Here is a 12,858-nt window from a genome sequence, read left to right on the forward strand (position 1 = left end):
GTGGGACTAGGCAGGTCCACATAAGCCATGCATGGGACAGGTCCACGTAAGCTATGCGTGGGATTAGGCAAGTCTGCATAAGCCATGCATGGGACAGGTCCATGTAAGCCATGAGTGGGACAGGTCCACGTAAGCCATGCGTGGGACTAGGCAGGTCCATGTAAGCCATGCATGGGACAGGTCCGTGTAAGCCATGCATAGGACTAGGCAGGTCCACATAAGCCATGCATGGGACAGGTCCACATAAGCTATGTGTGGGATTAGGCAAGTCTGCATAAGCCATGCATGGGACAGGTCCATGTAAGCCATGAGTGGGACAGGTCCACATAAGCCATGCGTGGGACTAGGCAGGTCCACGTAAGCCATGGGTGGGACAGGTCCACATAAGCCATGTGTGGGACTAGACAGGTCCGTGTAAGCCGCGGTTTGGATCTGAGGTGAAGGAGATGATCAGTGATGCTCCTGAGGGAGAAGGCTATTCGAATGGAACGTACTGAAGTTAGCCCAGGTGCACACGATTGGTTCCATCTAGTTTCCGTTCTTTGGTCATTGAGAGCGAATGTGAGCCCATCTACCCAAGCCGCACATAGAGTATGATTCTCAAAATGGAAACGTCTTTGGGAGGCCAATGTGGGTGGATCACGAGGTCAGGATATCAAGACCATCCTGGCTAACATGGTGAAACCCCATCTCTACTAAAAATACACAAAGTTAGCTGGGTGCAGTGGATCACGCCTGTAATCCCAGCACTTCGGGAGGCCGAGGCAGGCGGATCATGAGGTCAGGAGATCAAGACCATCCTGGCTAACACGGTGAAACCCCGTCTCTACTAAAAATACAAAAAAAAAAAAAAAATTAGCCGGGCATGGTGGTGTGCGCCTGTAGTCCCAGCTACTCAGGAGGCTGAGGCAGGAGAATGGAGTGAACCTGGAAGGTAGAGCTTGCAGTGAGCCAAGATCGCACCACTGCACTCCAGCCTGGGCAACAGAGCGAGACTCCGTCTCAAAAAAAGAAAAAAAAAATGGAAATGGTTTCTCGCTGAGGGCAAAGCACGCCAGTCCAGAAAGCGAGCAGATCTCTAGCACAGCGGAGGCTCCATGCCTGAAGAGGAGGCCCTGCCCCTCCTGAACACGGCATCTTAAAAATTCCCTGGGGTGGGCCCTGCACAGCGTCTGCCAGACACTCCTACAGTGCCACACCCGCAGGCCTGGAAGCTGCTTTGATTGGGGAACCCTCACAGGAAATACTGATGTGCATGTCTCACAGGCTCACAGTTCAGGGGACACCAAAAGAGGAAACAGATCCTCTTCTCCCCTTTTCTCTTGGCATCCCCTGAACTATGAGGACAGTTATCATGTGCTGAAAAAAGGAATTACTTGTTAAAGTAGCTGAAGGTTTCCATGAACTCATCCCCCCATTATTTTAGATGGATGCCAAGAAGTCAGGTAAGAGTCATTGCTTCTGGCCTAGTCATGTAAAATAAGCGGAGGGAACAAAGTTCCAGACACCAAAGCAGCCTTCTTGCCACAGGCCTCCTCCGTACTCACACAACTGCCTGTCTTCCCCCAATCTCCAAGCACCTCTGGGCTCCCTTTGGAATTTTTCAGAGGCCGAAGAGAAAAAGACATGAGTGGAGTTTTCCTGTTTTTCTCCCCCAAAACTAGATATCTGCTTAGGAAAGTGGTTCTGACGCCTTCTGCCGTGTGCCCTTTCCTGGGAAGGAAACAGCTGGCTACGGAGAGTCCCTGTCATGGCTCCGTCCAGAAGGGGAGACGGGGCAGGTCCCACTGTCTTTAGGAACAATGTGAATCGCACAGTTGTGGACACAGACCTTTTGTGGGACCAAGTGCAAGCATTACCCTTTGCATTTGTTGCATAATTGTGAGATTTATCTTTCCAAAACGGCATACACGTATTTTAGCGTGACTTATCTGAGAGTCTGAGCTAAGGGTCAGAAATACTTATTTGCATCTTTTTACAAAGCAAGCAAGTGAACAGTGGTTTTATAAATATCGTCCATGTCAATGGGATTTTAGACCAATAAGAGAATTGGGCCAGTGTTTCCCGACACACTCGCCCATGTAAGATGGTTTTCATGAACATACTGGAATCCCAGAGTCTGCAGAAAACCCTGCAGTGTTGAATAGGGATGTCCAGCGATGGTGTCCAAAACCCTCGCGATGCTCTGAGCGTGGCGACGCAGGTGTTGGCCGATGCTCGGAGATGACACAGGGCTTTGGGAAGTGCAGGAATCGGGTGACAATGTCAGATTAACTCAGTGACACAAGGTGAGACGCAAGGTGAGAATAAGAATGTATTTCCTGATTTGTGAACGCTGCCCCCAACGCCTCTGCCCCCTTTGGAGAGTGTGAGGGAGCTTCTACAAAGTCCATACTGTCCAGAAGGCAAGCCTGTGGCCTGGGAGTCAGGGACCAGGGGAAACGTGGGAAGGGAATGAAGGATGCCGCTGTGTGGGTTGTGGTCGGGAAGGGTGTGGGCCAGACCCCAGGGCCACTGAGCTCACGAGCTGTTAGGACCCTCCTCCGACCACCTGCCAATGTTGACTTGTGATGCTTTTCAGGAAGAAAGAAAGGTCCCGCCTCCAATACCAAAGAAGCCTCCCAAAGGGAAATTTCCCATCACAAGAGAAAAATCCCTGGACCTGCCCGACAGACAACGCCAGGAAGCCCGGAGACGACTCATGGCCGCCAAGCGAGCGGCATCCTTCCGGCAGAATTCTGCCACCGAGCGCGCGGACAGCATCGAGATCTACATCCCCGAGGCCCAGACCCGGCTCTGAGGATGGAGGCCGGCCACCTTCCCCTTGGTTGTTTCTGCTTTTTCACAAAACGCTTGTACAGTTTGTTGCCTCCCTAGTGGTTTCTGTCTCCTTTCTTCCACTGAACGTGCCCTTGCTCTTATGCTCCTTGTACCGTGAACACAGTGGAATGCGGTCGGTGGCCTCAGAGTCCACGGAGCTCATGGCGAGGACGACTTTTGCTTTTTTTTTTAACTGGTGGCCTGGCTCACACTTGGCTCTGAGGGACAGGTGTGGTGAGACCTGATTTCTCCTCCGTGTTCTCAGAGGACGGCGAGAAATGCCTCTGGAGCTGGAACCCAGCTTACATTTTGTTATTTCTATTTTTATAAATTGTGTGATAATTAGAGGTAAGAATAACAAATAACTATAAATGGGTGCATCTCACCACTCCCTAGAGGCATTAGACACCCAAGTGGAAGGTGCTACAACCTGAAGTGCAGGAAAGAAAGGCCCATTCCCCTCGCACAGCCAAGCTTTTCCTCCCTGAGCACAGGCGGCCCGTCCGCCTGCTCCACTCTCCTGCTCCTGTCTGTCACAGATAGAAAACATGAGGCTCCTTGTGTCAAGCTTCCTGTGATGGAAAGTGACCTCTCCAACCACCAAACTCCCCGCCATACAGTTCTCCAAAATCCCAGGCGATGACAAGTCTGAACCCATGAAAATACCCAGCACAGCATCTACACATTCAAAAGATAAGCTGAGTGTTCCCACAGGAAGTCACGCGCAGAGAGGAGAGTCTTACGGAGGGCTGGGAGCATAAAAGGAAAACAATGTCCTTACTTCTAAACAGTTATTGTATTTTTTATTTCTTTGTAACTTAAAATATGACAGCCAGTATTTTCTTTAAGTTTCACCATTTACGCTACATGTGATTTTTTTACTGTATGTATATATATTCTCAAATTGCTCTATCAGCTGACTTTTCAGGGTATCCTTAAAAAAAAAACACACACGAAAAACAAAAGTTTGCTTGTTTAAAATGACAGTTGTGATGTTGTAAAAAGTTTAAGAAATATGAATGTGAGTGGTAAGTATATCTCAGTTTAAATGGTAAAGAAGAAATGTAGTTTACATTTGTATTTTTCCAGAATTCTTTTGTCCTATGCAGTATTGCTAAAGTCAAGAATATATTCCTTGCCTGTGTTAGACATGAAGGGAAAAACAGGTCACATATGGTGATTTCCAGCTGTGGAATTCAAAAAAAATTAGTGTTCATGACTCTGGTTGGTGCCAGAGGAAAATAGGAACGACTCTAATTAATAGGCTTTCCGTGTATATAATTAAATTTAGCTGCCACGACCATTGTTCCAACATGACTTCTGTTTCACAGTTCAGACCAGTCTTCAAAGGAAAAGCCTGTCTGATTTTTCCACTGGGTTCCAGTTTCAGAGTTCTCATTATTACTCAAAGTAAAAGACTGTGATTTATGATGTTTCCACCCCAATACCTGGTCTTCCTTCCCGGCTTAAGGAGTACCATGTACTTAGCCACAGGCAGAACAGCTTTCAGTGACCCCGTAGCACTTTGTTTCTTCACCTTGATTTGCACTTTACCACGTTCCCAGCCCCTCTGCAGCCCGTGGCTGGCAGGGCGTTCGATGCGCGGTTGCCCCCCAGCGCGCCCTCCAGAGCTGCGGTGTCTCCCCTGCCTCATTCCCCACATCCCACTGAGCATGGGACCATTGGGAGCAGAGCTGATATTAAAGCATGTTTAGCTTCGAAGTTTTACTTTTTTAAAGCTGAGTAGTTAAGAATTCCCTGTAAAAACAAAACCCTGTAAATTGAGCCTCATGTCTGGTATATATTTTACCAAACAGCCTTAAAATATATTTGGAAGCAAAAATCAGTACGAATGTATCTCCTTGAAAAATGCAAAAAAAAAAATCCCTGAAATATTCTTCTATAAATTAATCCTATTTCCCCAGAGTGTTGAAAGCATTTTTCTACCTAAATACCTAAATCTTGAGTAGTGTACAGTAATGACGCTTCTTCCTATATCCACTCTATTATGTTAAAACAAATGTATTTGCGAGTATTGGCATTTTAGACTTTAAAAATGCTGTATGATTTCAGATGAACTCTGCTGTTTAGAAGTAACCACAGAAAAGCAAAGTCAGTGTACACTCCGAGTGAAAGGAAATGTAATGTGGATAAAGGCCCCCCCACCTCCTCACATTGGTCTATCTACTGGCAGCTGATATGTTTAACTCATTTCCTTGAGCTTATACAAAACATATAAAAGCAAACTGTTAAAGTAGACAATAATTATTTGTCTCAGATCCCAGATTCTATGATCCCTGCTTAAAAGAAAATGTTCACTGGATGTAGGTTGATTTCTTATGTTTTGTAGACTCATTGTTATTTTTCAATCCCCAAAAGTCTTGGCCTAAACCATCCCTATATGAGCAGATTAACCTACCACTATATTGCACAGGGGCTGGTGACTCGACGTGGTGAATGTGCACACGCCCTGCTTGGTCCGCCGTGTTCCAAAGAAGATGATTTAATGGTAGAACGGATACCTGCTGCTAGACCTGTTGGAATGTTACCTGTCCGTGTTACATAATCAAGTGCAATATACTCAGTTCTCATGCAGGTGACGTTCTACCATGAAACGCAGAAGATAAGCCATGTTTATGTATTGTACATGTAAAGAAAAATAAAACTGTTTATGATACTTGTGTTAGTCACTCGAGCTAGCTTATTTCAGCCACTTCTAGCAGATCATGCCATGGAGCTCACAACGTGTGACCATTTCGTCATATTTAAAATATAACTTTAAGAAGAGTAAACATCCATTGGAGAACACAGCTGAAAATTATTGTGCTGTTCTAGGAACATCGTCCTAGAGAGTGTGATGTTCACTATAACCCCATACCCACATTCCCTAATGATACAGCCAATGACGGGTGAAACCCAGACACTCTCCTTAGAGCCAGCAGGTTGGCCCTGCTGTATTGAAGGCTGTGGTTAATAAAACACAAGTATGATAAACAGGACCTAGCGTTTAGCCCGGGAAAGGAGAATGCTGCTTGTCACCTAGAGTGCTTTCCTTGTGATGCGTCTCTTGCATCTTCATGTGTTGTTGTGTTTGAAGTAAAACTAGTTGTTATCAATGACAATTTTTACCATAGTTTTCTCAGCAAATTTATATCACCATCTTGGAATGGTATGTAAAAAAAACTGAACTGTTTATGATACCAAAAAATTACAGTCTTGTTTAAAAGGAAATGTTGATGTTTTCAACTCCAAATCAATTCTAAAAATTTCAAGCACTTAATGGAAAGGTAAATGGTCAGATAAAAATAACATGTAAGATTATCTGGTTTAAAAAAAAAAATAAGGCTACAAAATCAGTGACCTACTAAGTAGAGGGAATTTTTCCCTGCTGCTTCTTACAAAAGTAGCCAGGTTTATGATTAGAAGAGACAGTGGCAGAGCACACACGTGCATAGGTTCTGATTATTTCTCTTGGAACATATGTCCTTTTCTTGATTTTTGCCTTTTCAATGCCATATTAAGCAGCCACTGTTTCCACCCCTTTCATTAGAAGGCCCTGCATCCGTAAATTCGCTCATCTCTGTTTTTGTTAGATCCTTGTAAGCATCGCTACCCCGGTCCAGGATGGAATTTCACAGGAAAGTGAAGGGATACTGCAGGCCTGTGTTTGCAGCGCCTGTGGTGACCGTGCAATGAGCTCTATTAGGGACAGCTCTCCGGTTTGCGCCAAACCTTCTGGGGGCGAGTAGGGAGTGGGGGAGGCGGGTCCAAGTCTTCCTCAGGAAGGCCTTTTCTATCGGCAGGACCTCCATCAAGCCAAGCCATCCTGTGGTCCTGAGCATGAAGGGGCCGGGGGACCTCCTGGGAGATGCAGCTTGTGTTTCAGCTGCGTTTCATCAGTCAGCCTTGCTTGGAATTCTGGCAGGTTCCCCAGGGTGTTTCAGCGGACAGGAGGCCCATATGCCGTGGCTGAGTCAGCCTGGGTACCCCAGTCACCAGCAGGGCCATCCTTGATGACAGGGCCCCCCACGAACCTGGGAGAGGCAGCAGGAAATGTGCAAGAGGGTGTGCGCTGGTACGGACATAAAAGCATTGTCCAAAACAGCGCTAGTTCAGGGAGGGCCCCTGGATACTGCCTTTGGCCCACACTGAAAACTGGAATTGCCCCACCTGTGAGCACAGAAACACGCTCCTCCAACACGGGCCGAAATAACTAAACTCCACATGGTTCCTGTCTGCTCATTTCCCAGCCCTCTTCTTCTCAAGCCTGAACTTCTTTTTTTTCTAGCTGCAAATTTAACAGGCTAGTTTAAAACAGCAGTTTTCAGATGACAGCCCCTGGGAATGTTCCAGGGTTCTCTTGTTTTGATCTGCATGTCTGTTTACACTTCTCTGTGGGCATCGGTTGAATACAAGGTTCCAAAACTTGAAAATAAAATAGAAAACCACGAGCTTAAGAGATGAAAAAGATGACCCCTTTCTGATTAGGATCCGTAACTCTGTGGGCTGGGGCAATGCAGTGTGCTTCATTCAGCGCCATGTGTCAGCCATGACACACACCACGTAAGGTCAGCTCAGAGCCCATGGCTTCCCTGCAGGAGCCCCATCTTGTCGCTATCAGTTGGGAGTTGCAATACATTGTTGGCCATAAACAAAGTGCTAAAGGAAAGGGTTTGCTTCTATGCATTCGGCTGAATGTCCCCCATGCAGGGTGGCAGCAGAATGTTCTGGAAATGAAGGAGATATTGCTAGGAATCTCTAGGCTGTTAGGCAACCTGGCTTTTATTCATCCTCAGCCAGCAACTCATCTCAAGTTTCTGTCTCAGTTTTTTCCTCTAGAAAGGGGATTACAGTTCCTGTCCCTGTCTCCCTCCAGGACACATTGTGAGGATTAATGACATATTGGCTCTAAAGTCCTTTGAGCTCCTGGGAACAGGTGGCGAAAGTGTGAGTTATTGCTAAGGATTAGTCCCTGGCCTCTTCTGGAATGCCGCCCTCCCAGCTCTGCAGGGCACACTGCCAAAATCCAGGCTGGTCGTAAACATCTCAGAGATAATCAGGGACCACCAGAGGCAGAGGCCATGAGACTGTCTTTGGAAAGGTTTGGAAATGGAGAAATAACTACAAGGGCCATTCTCCTTAGCTTCTGGCTTTCAACTGTTTCTAGATGCTTCCAAGAACAAGAACCCAGCACCAACCAGAATTAGGCCACATTTTCACCATTACTTAAGCTCAATTGCCTCTTAGATGAAATGAGGAGATAAACTAAACATTAAAATGATGAAGGAAAAAAAATTTTTTGGAAGCAGAAAACCGCATGGGTGGGGAAACAGCAGGAACGAAATCAGACACACTGACTCAAACCACGGAAGGGTTTGAGAAGCCCACCCCTCTAATTCCAGCTGTTTGTAATTTCTCTACTTCGCACTTGAGAGAAGGCAGAGGTGGTCCGTGGGAAAGCTCTGGGAAATAACCGTCTTTCATCCTTGCCACATTGAAAAATGTCCACAATTTTATGAATTGCTGTCCTAACCCTGGCATTTTTATCCAGTGTTAAAATAAATTATTTCAAGTTTCAATGTAAACACTTAACAGATGACTTCTTTGCAGAAGAAATGTTCGTTACCTACTATCAAACTACTTTTTAACAGATTTTGTATATACACACACAAGGTGACAGAGGTTTACCTCCCTACTTTCTTAGATTTTATGTAACTCTTTTCATTGGTGCTTATTCAGAACCTGAAAGCCTTGGGCATCCAAGCTTTCACCTACTCAATGGAGGAGAGGCGATAATTAATGAAAAGATTGACACCAGGTTTCTTGGACAAATTTAAGTTCAAATTTATCTCTTTCAAGTAGACTATGGTCTCTCTAGAGAGTGTGTTGGCTTGTGTCTGCCAGTACAACAAAGGATGCTCCCAGCTTGATCGTGGTACCTTATGGAAGCCACTCACCCATTTTCTGATTTATCCCCAAAACACTACCATGCCCCAGCCCCACTCATCTGAATAATACAATCATATCACTTTCAAAGGGCTCAGCATGAATGTTCCTCTCACTCCACTTTTTAACTGGTTTGCTGAACTCAACAAAGCTTCCCCTTACAAGCAGTGAGACCTAGCCTCCTTTCGAATGCTTCCTTCCAAACGGTAAGCCACTTCACTCTCAGACAGGACAAGTCCTCCCTGCAGAGAGACACAACTCATCCCCCGACCTTCCAAACTACAGACCAAAATACCCAGGTGTGGCCTAAGGACTACATTAAATGCCTCCTATAGAAATTCAAGGAATGTTAGAACCAGGAAATTAGCTGTTTAAAGTTTTAAAGAAGTATATAAATATATATATAAATATAAATATGAAATCATATCGAGTGTGAGGATGAACAGAGTGCCAAATATTCAGCATCTGTACAAAGTCATTCACTGGAATTAAACTATTTTATGTAACTCTCTTTCTCATGCTTTTATGGTTCTTTTGATAAATTCTATTTAGTAGCATGCAGGATACTTAATCTGAATGTGCAATATGCTATTCATCACCACGACAATTTCTTACTTCTTCTTAATAACTTACCAGAATGTTGGTCATTCCTTTAAGGCATTTAAGGATTGCTTTATTTGTGTTCTTTTTTCCCATGACTTTTTTTCACTCTCAGCTGACTGTAAGAAACTGGGCACCGTTTCCGCCATAACCCTCCTGTGATGATGCCTCCATTTGACTTCTGTATCGCTGATGTTCACCTCCTGTAAATAGTTCTGCAATTAAATTTTTTGAGAAAAGTAATGTTTACTTTTTTATTGGAGTGAATTCTCGTGTTATTTTAATCTCAGAAAAATTATATAGACCAAAGAGTTTTATCCGAAAAAAAATTACACTCTTCCTCCATTATATATTTCATTGTTGAAATATCCTCAATTTCTCTATATTTTAAGAAGTAATGGACATTTAATAAGGCTACAGATTTAATATGTATGCAAAATGGTATAGATTAAATGAGTTTTTAATTAATAAATCCTACAGTATTTAGTTAACGGTTGTTTTACGCTCTTTTGAGTTGCATTGAAAAGAGACGCACATTAGCTCACTGGACCTCACGGATCCAGGCTCCAGTGAGACAGGGTGGGATGTGGACTTGGTGATGAAACTCCAGGAGGACAAGTGGGTTCCATTCCCCAATGAGCCTGCAGCTGCCAGGAAGCAGTGCAAGCCAGTCCATCCAGGGAGGTGACCGGTCCAGGAGGTGGACCGGTCCGGGGAGAGGACCAGTCCAGGGAGGGGACCAGTACGGGAGGTAGACCTGTCTGGGAGGTAGACCGGTCTGGGGAAGTGACCAGTTAGAGAAGGTGGACCAGTCCGGGGAGGTGACCAGTCCGGGGAGGTGGACCAGCCCGGGGAGGTGGACCAGCCCGGGGAAGTGGACCAGCCCGGGGAAGTGGACCAGTCCGGGGAGGTGGACCACACATCACCACTCTGAGCAGTTGCTCCCTGCCTTCCACCTCCTTGATCAGTTGCACCTGCCCTTCTTTCTCTTGCCTGTGAGCAGCTAGTCTCAGGCCCCTCAGTGAGAAATCCTGCTGCCTCATGTCTCTGCACCTTCTTTCTATGCACTCCTTTCCTGGATACTCTGAGTATTGCTCTCCAGTCTCCCCAGGAGCACAGTGCAGCTCTTGAGGACGACCCTCCACCAGTGCACATCAGGATTGTGTTTCATGCATTGTTTTTCATGTCTTTCCTTTATTGTATTTCTTTTCAAGATACACTTATAACCAGCAAAAGCAAAGCTTTATATGTTTTTCTTTTTTAATCCCATAGCCCTTCAATAAATATTTTAATTTACTTGGCCTTTCATTTGAAACTTTATACCTTCATCCTCATGTGGTCAAACATTATTTTCCCAGAAGTCAGTAAAAGTACAAATAAACTACTATGGAATTCATTTTAAATTATAACAAGATAATTTATAGAATCTTTTAATTAAAAACCAAGAGACCAGTGCATGAGAATTTCTGGTTTCTCATACAGCATTCTGTCCTCACAACAAGAAAAAGTGGAACAAGCTGAAAATCAGCAATTCTTTGTAGATTCTTATCAGAATGAATGTCACAGGGCAAACAGCTCCCCCAGAATGAGAGAGACTGACACAGAGACTCACAACCCACTGAGCAGATGCCCAGGTACAGAAACCTCTGTGGGGACCTGTGCTGGGCTGGGGAAGCCTGACCCGTGGCTGACAAACCCAGAAGCTCAACATGGACAAACCTGAGGATTGAAAACTCTAGGGGGCCCAGTCTTAGGACGCCTCCCACACTTTGTGAGCTTTACCCCAAGGAACCCCCCCCCCCCAGGTTCTCAGGGTGTAGATCAGAGAAAAACGCCCTTGTGTTTCCAGCAGGTGGGGGGAAAGTAGCCATTCTGAAATATGCCCAGAGCATCTGTTCACCTTAAAAAAAGGCCCTCAAGTGAAAGTATCCTACCAAAGTCTAACAGACAGACTTGGGATTTGCCAGAGTCTGACATATCTAGGGGAAGGGAAAGACCCAATGCCAGCCCCCTCTAGCCATCCTAAGGCAGGGGTGGGGAGGGGTGACTGGGAAGGATTTAAAAAGATCAGACCTCAGGGCACAGGCTCACTGAAAGACTGAGACCCAATCATAGGATAAGAGAAAGCTTCCCCTCCCCCCACACCTTACCATTCCATCAATAGCACTTTTGTATTAAAAAAGGGGGAGGCCGGGTATGGTGGCTCGCACCTGTAATCCCAACACTTTGGGAGGCCAAAGTGAGAGGATCGCTTGAGCACAGGACTTTTTAAAAAAGAGACCCAACAACATGCTGTCTACCAGAAAAGCACTATAAATATGAAGACACGGATTAAAAGTAGTGCCATGGAGCAGGGTATACTGTGATAACACTAATCCAAAGAAAGCTGCGGTCACTGCATTAACACCAGACAGGGCACCCTTCAGACAAGGAGTCTCCTCCAGGACACAGAAGGACATGACATAATGATAAAGAGGCCAGTTCTCCACAAAGGCATGACAGTGCTCAACGTGCCTGTGCCTAAAAACAGTGTCAAGTGACACGAAAACCAGCAGAACTACAAAGAAAGAGAAATCCACTGTGGCGGTTAGAGAGCTCAGCACCTGTCTACCAGTAACTGACAGATACTGAGGACATAGCTGACCTCAACAGCATCACTGGTTACCTAGCTATAATGAACACCTAACACCCTACTTCATCCAGCTACAGCAGAACATACATGCTTCCTAAGCTACACTCTGGGCTACGAAACACACCTTAACAGATGTAAAAGAAGCACCACTGGTTACCTAGCTATAATGAACACCTAACACCCTACTTCGTCCAACTGCATCAGAACACACATGCTTCTCAAGCTACACTCTGGGCTACGAAACACACCTTAAAAATGTAAAAGAAGCACCACTGGTTACCTAGCTATAATGAACACCTAACACCCTACTTCATCCAACTACAGCAGAACACACATGCTTCCCAAGCTACACTCTGGGCTATGAAACACACCATAACAGATGTAAAAGAATAGAGTCATACAATGTATGAACTCTCAATTCCACAACGGAGTTAAACTAGAAATCAGTAAGAGAAAGATAGGTGGAAAATCCCAAAACATGTGGAGATTAAGCAATGCACTTCTAATAACACATGGATCTACAAAGAAGTCTCAAAAGAAATTTAAAAATATTTAAACTAAATGAAAATAACAACACAATATATGTAAATTTGTGAGATGCAGCAAAAGCAGTGCCTGGAAGAAATTCATAGCATTCAGCGCCTGTATTAGCAAAGAATGATCTAAAACCAATCATTTAGATTTCCACCTTAGGAGGCAATTAAATCCAAAGTAAGCACAGGAATAGAAATAATAAAAATTAGAGCAGAAATCAATAAAATTGAAAATAGGAAATAGAGAAAAATAATGTAATCAAAAGCCAGTGCTTTGAAAAGATCAATAAAATTGATAAGCCACCAGCCAAGCTAAGCAAGAAAAAA

General features: G+C 44.9%; 1 protein-coding gene across 6 annotated transcripts in view; it reads left to right on the forward strand.

Annotated features, from left to right (window-relative positions):
- The window catches only part of DLGAP2 (DLG associated protein 2), a 944,800-nt gene extending 934,943 nt beyond the window's left edge, over positions 1-9,857 (forward strand). For 5 of the 6 annotated variants that reach the window (XM_054498311.2, XM_054498307.1, XM_054498308.1 and 2 more), the window contains one exon: positions 2,582-9,775. In XM_054498311.2, coding sequence (XP_054354286.1) covers positions 2,582-2,800 — 219 coding nt within the window. In that variant the 3' untranslated portion in view covers positions 2,801-9,775. Of the gene's footprint in view, positions 1-2,581 lie in introns of all 6 variants that reach the window. The other variant, XM_054498310.1, reaches the window with a different exon arrangement.
- The last annotated feature ends 3,001 nt before the right edge of the window (positions 9,858-12,858 follow it).

The sequence above is a fragment of the Pongo pygmaeus genome, chromosome 7, assembly GCF_028885625.2.
Source record: "Pongo pygmaeus isolate AG05252 chromosome 7, NHGRI_mPonPyg2-v2.0_pri, whole genome shotgun sequence".
Taxonomy (NCBI): domain Eukaryota; kingdom Metazoa; phylum Chordata; class Mammalia; order Primates; family Hominidae; genus Pongo; species Pongo pygmaeus.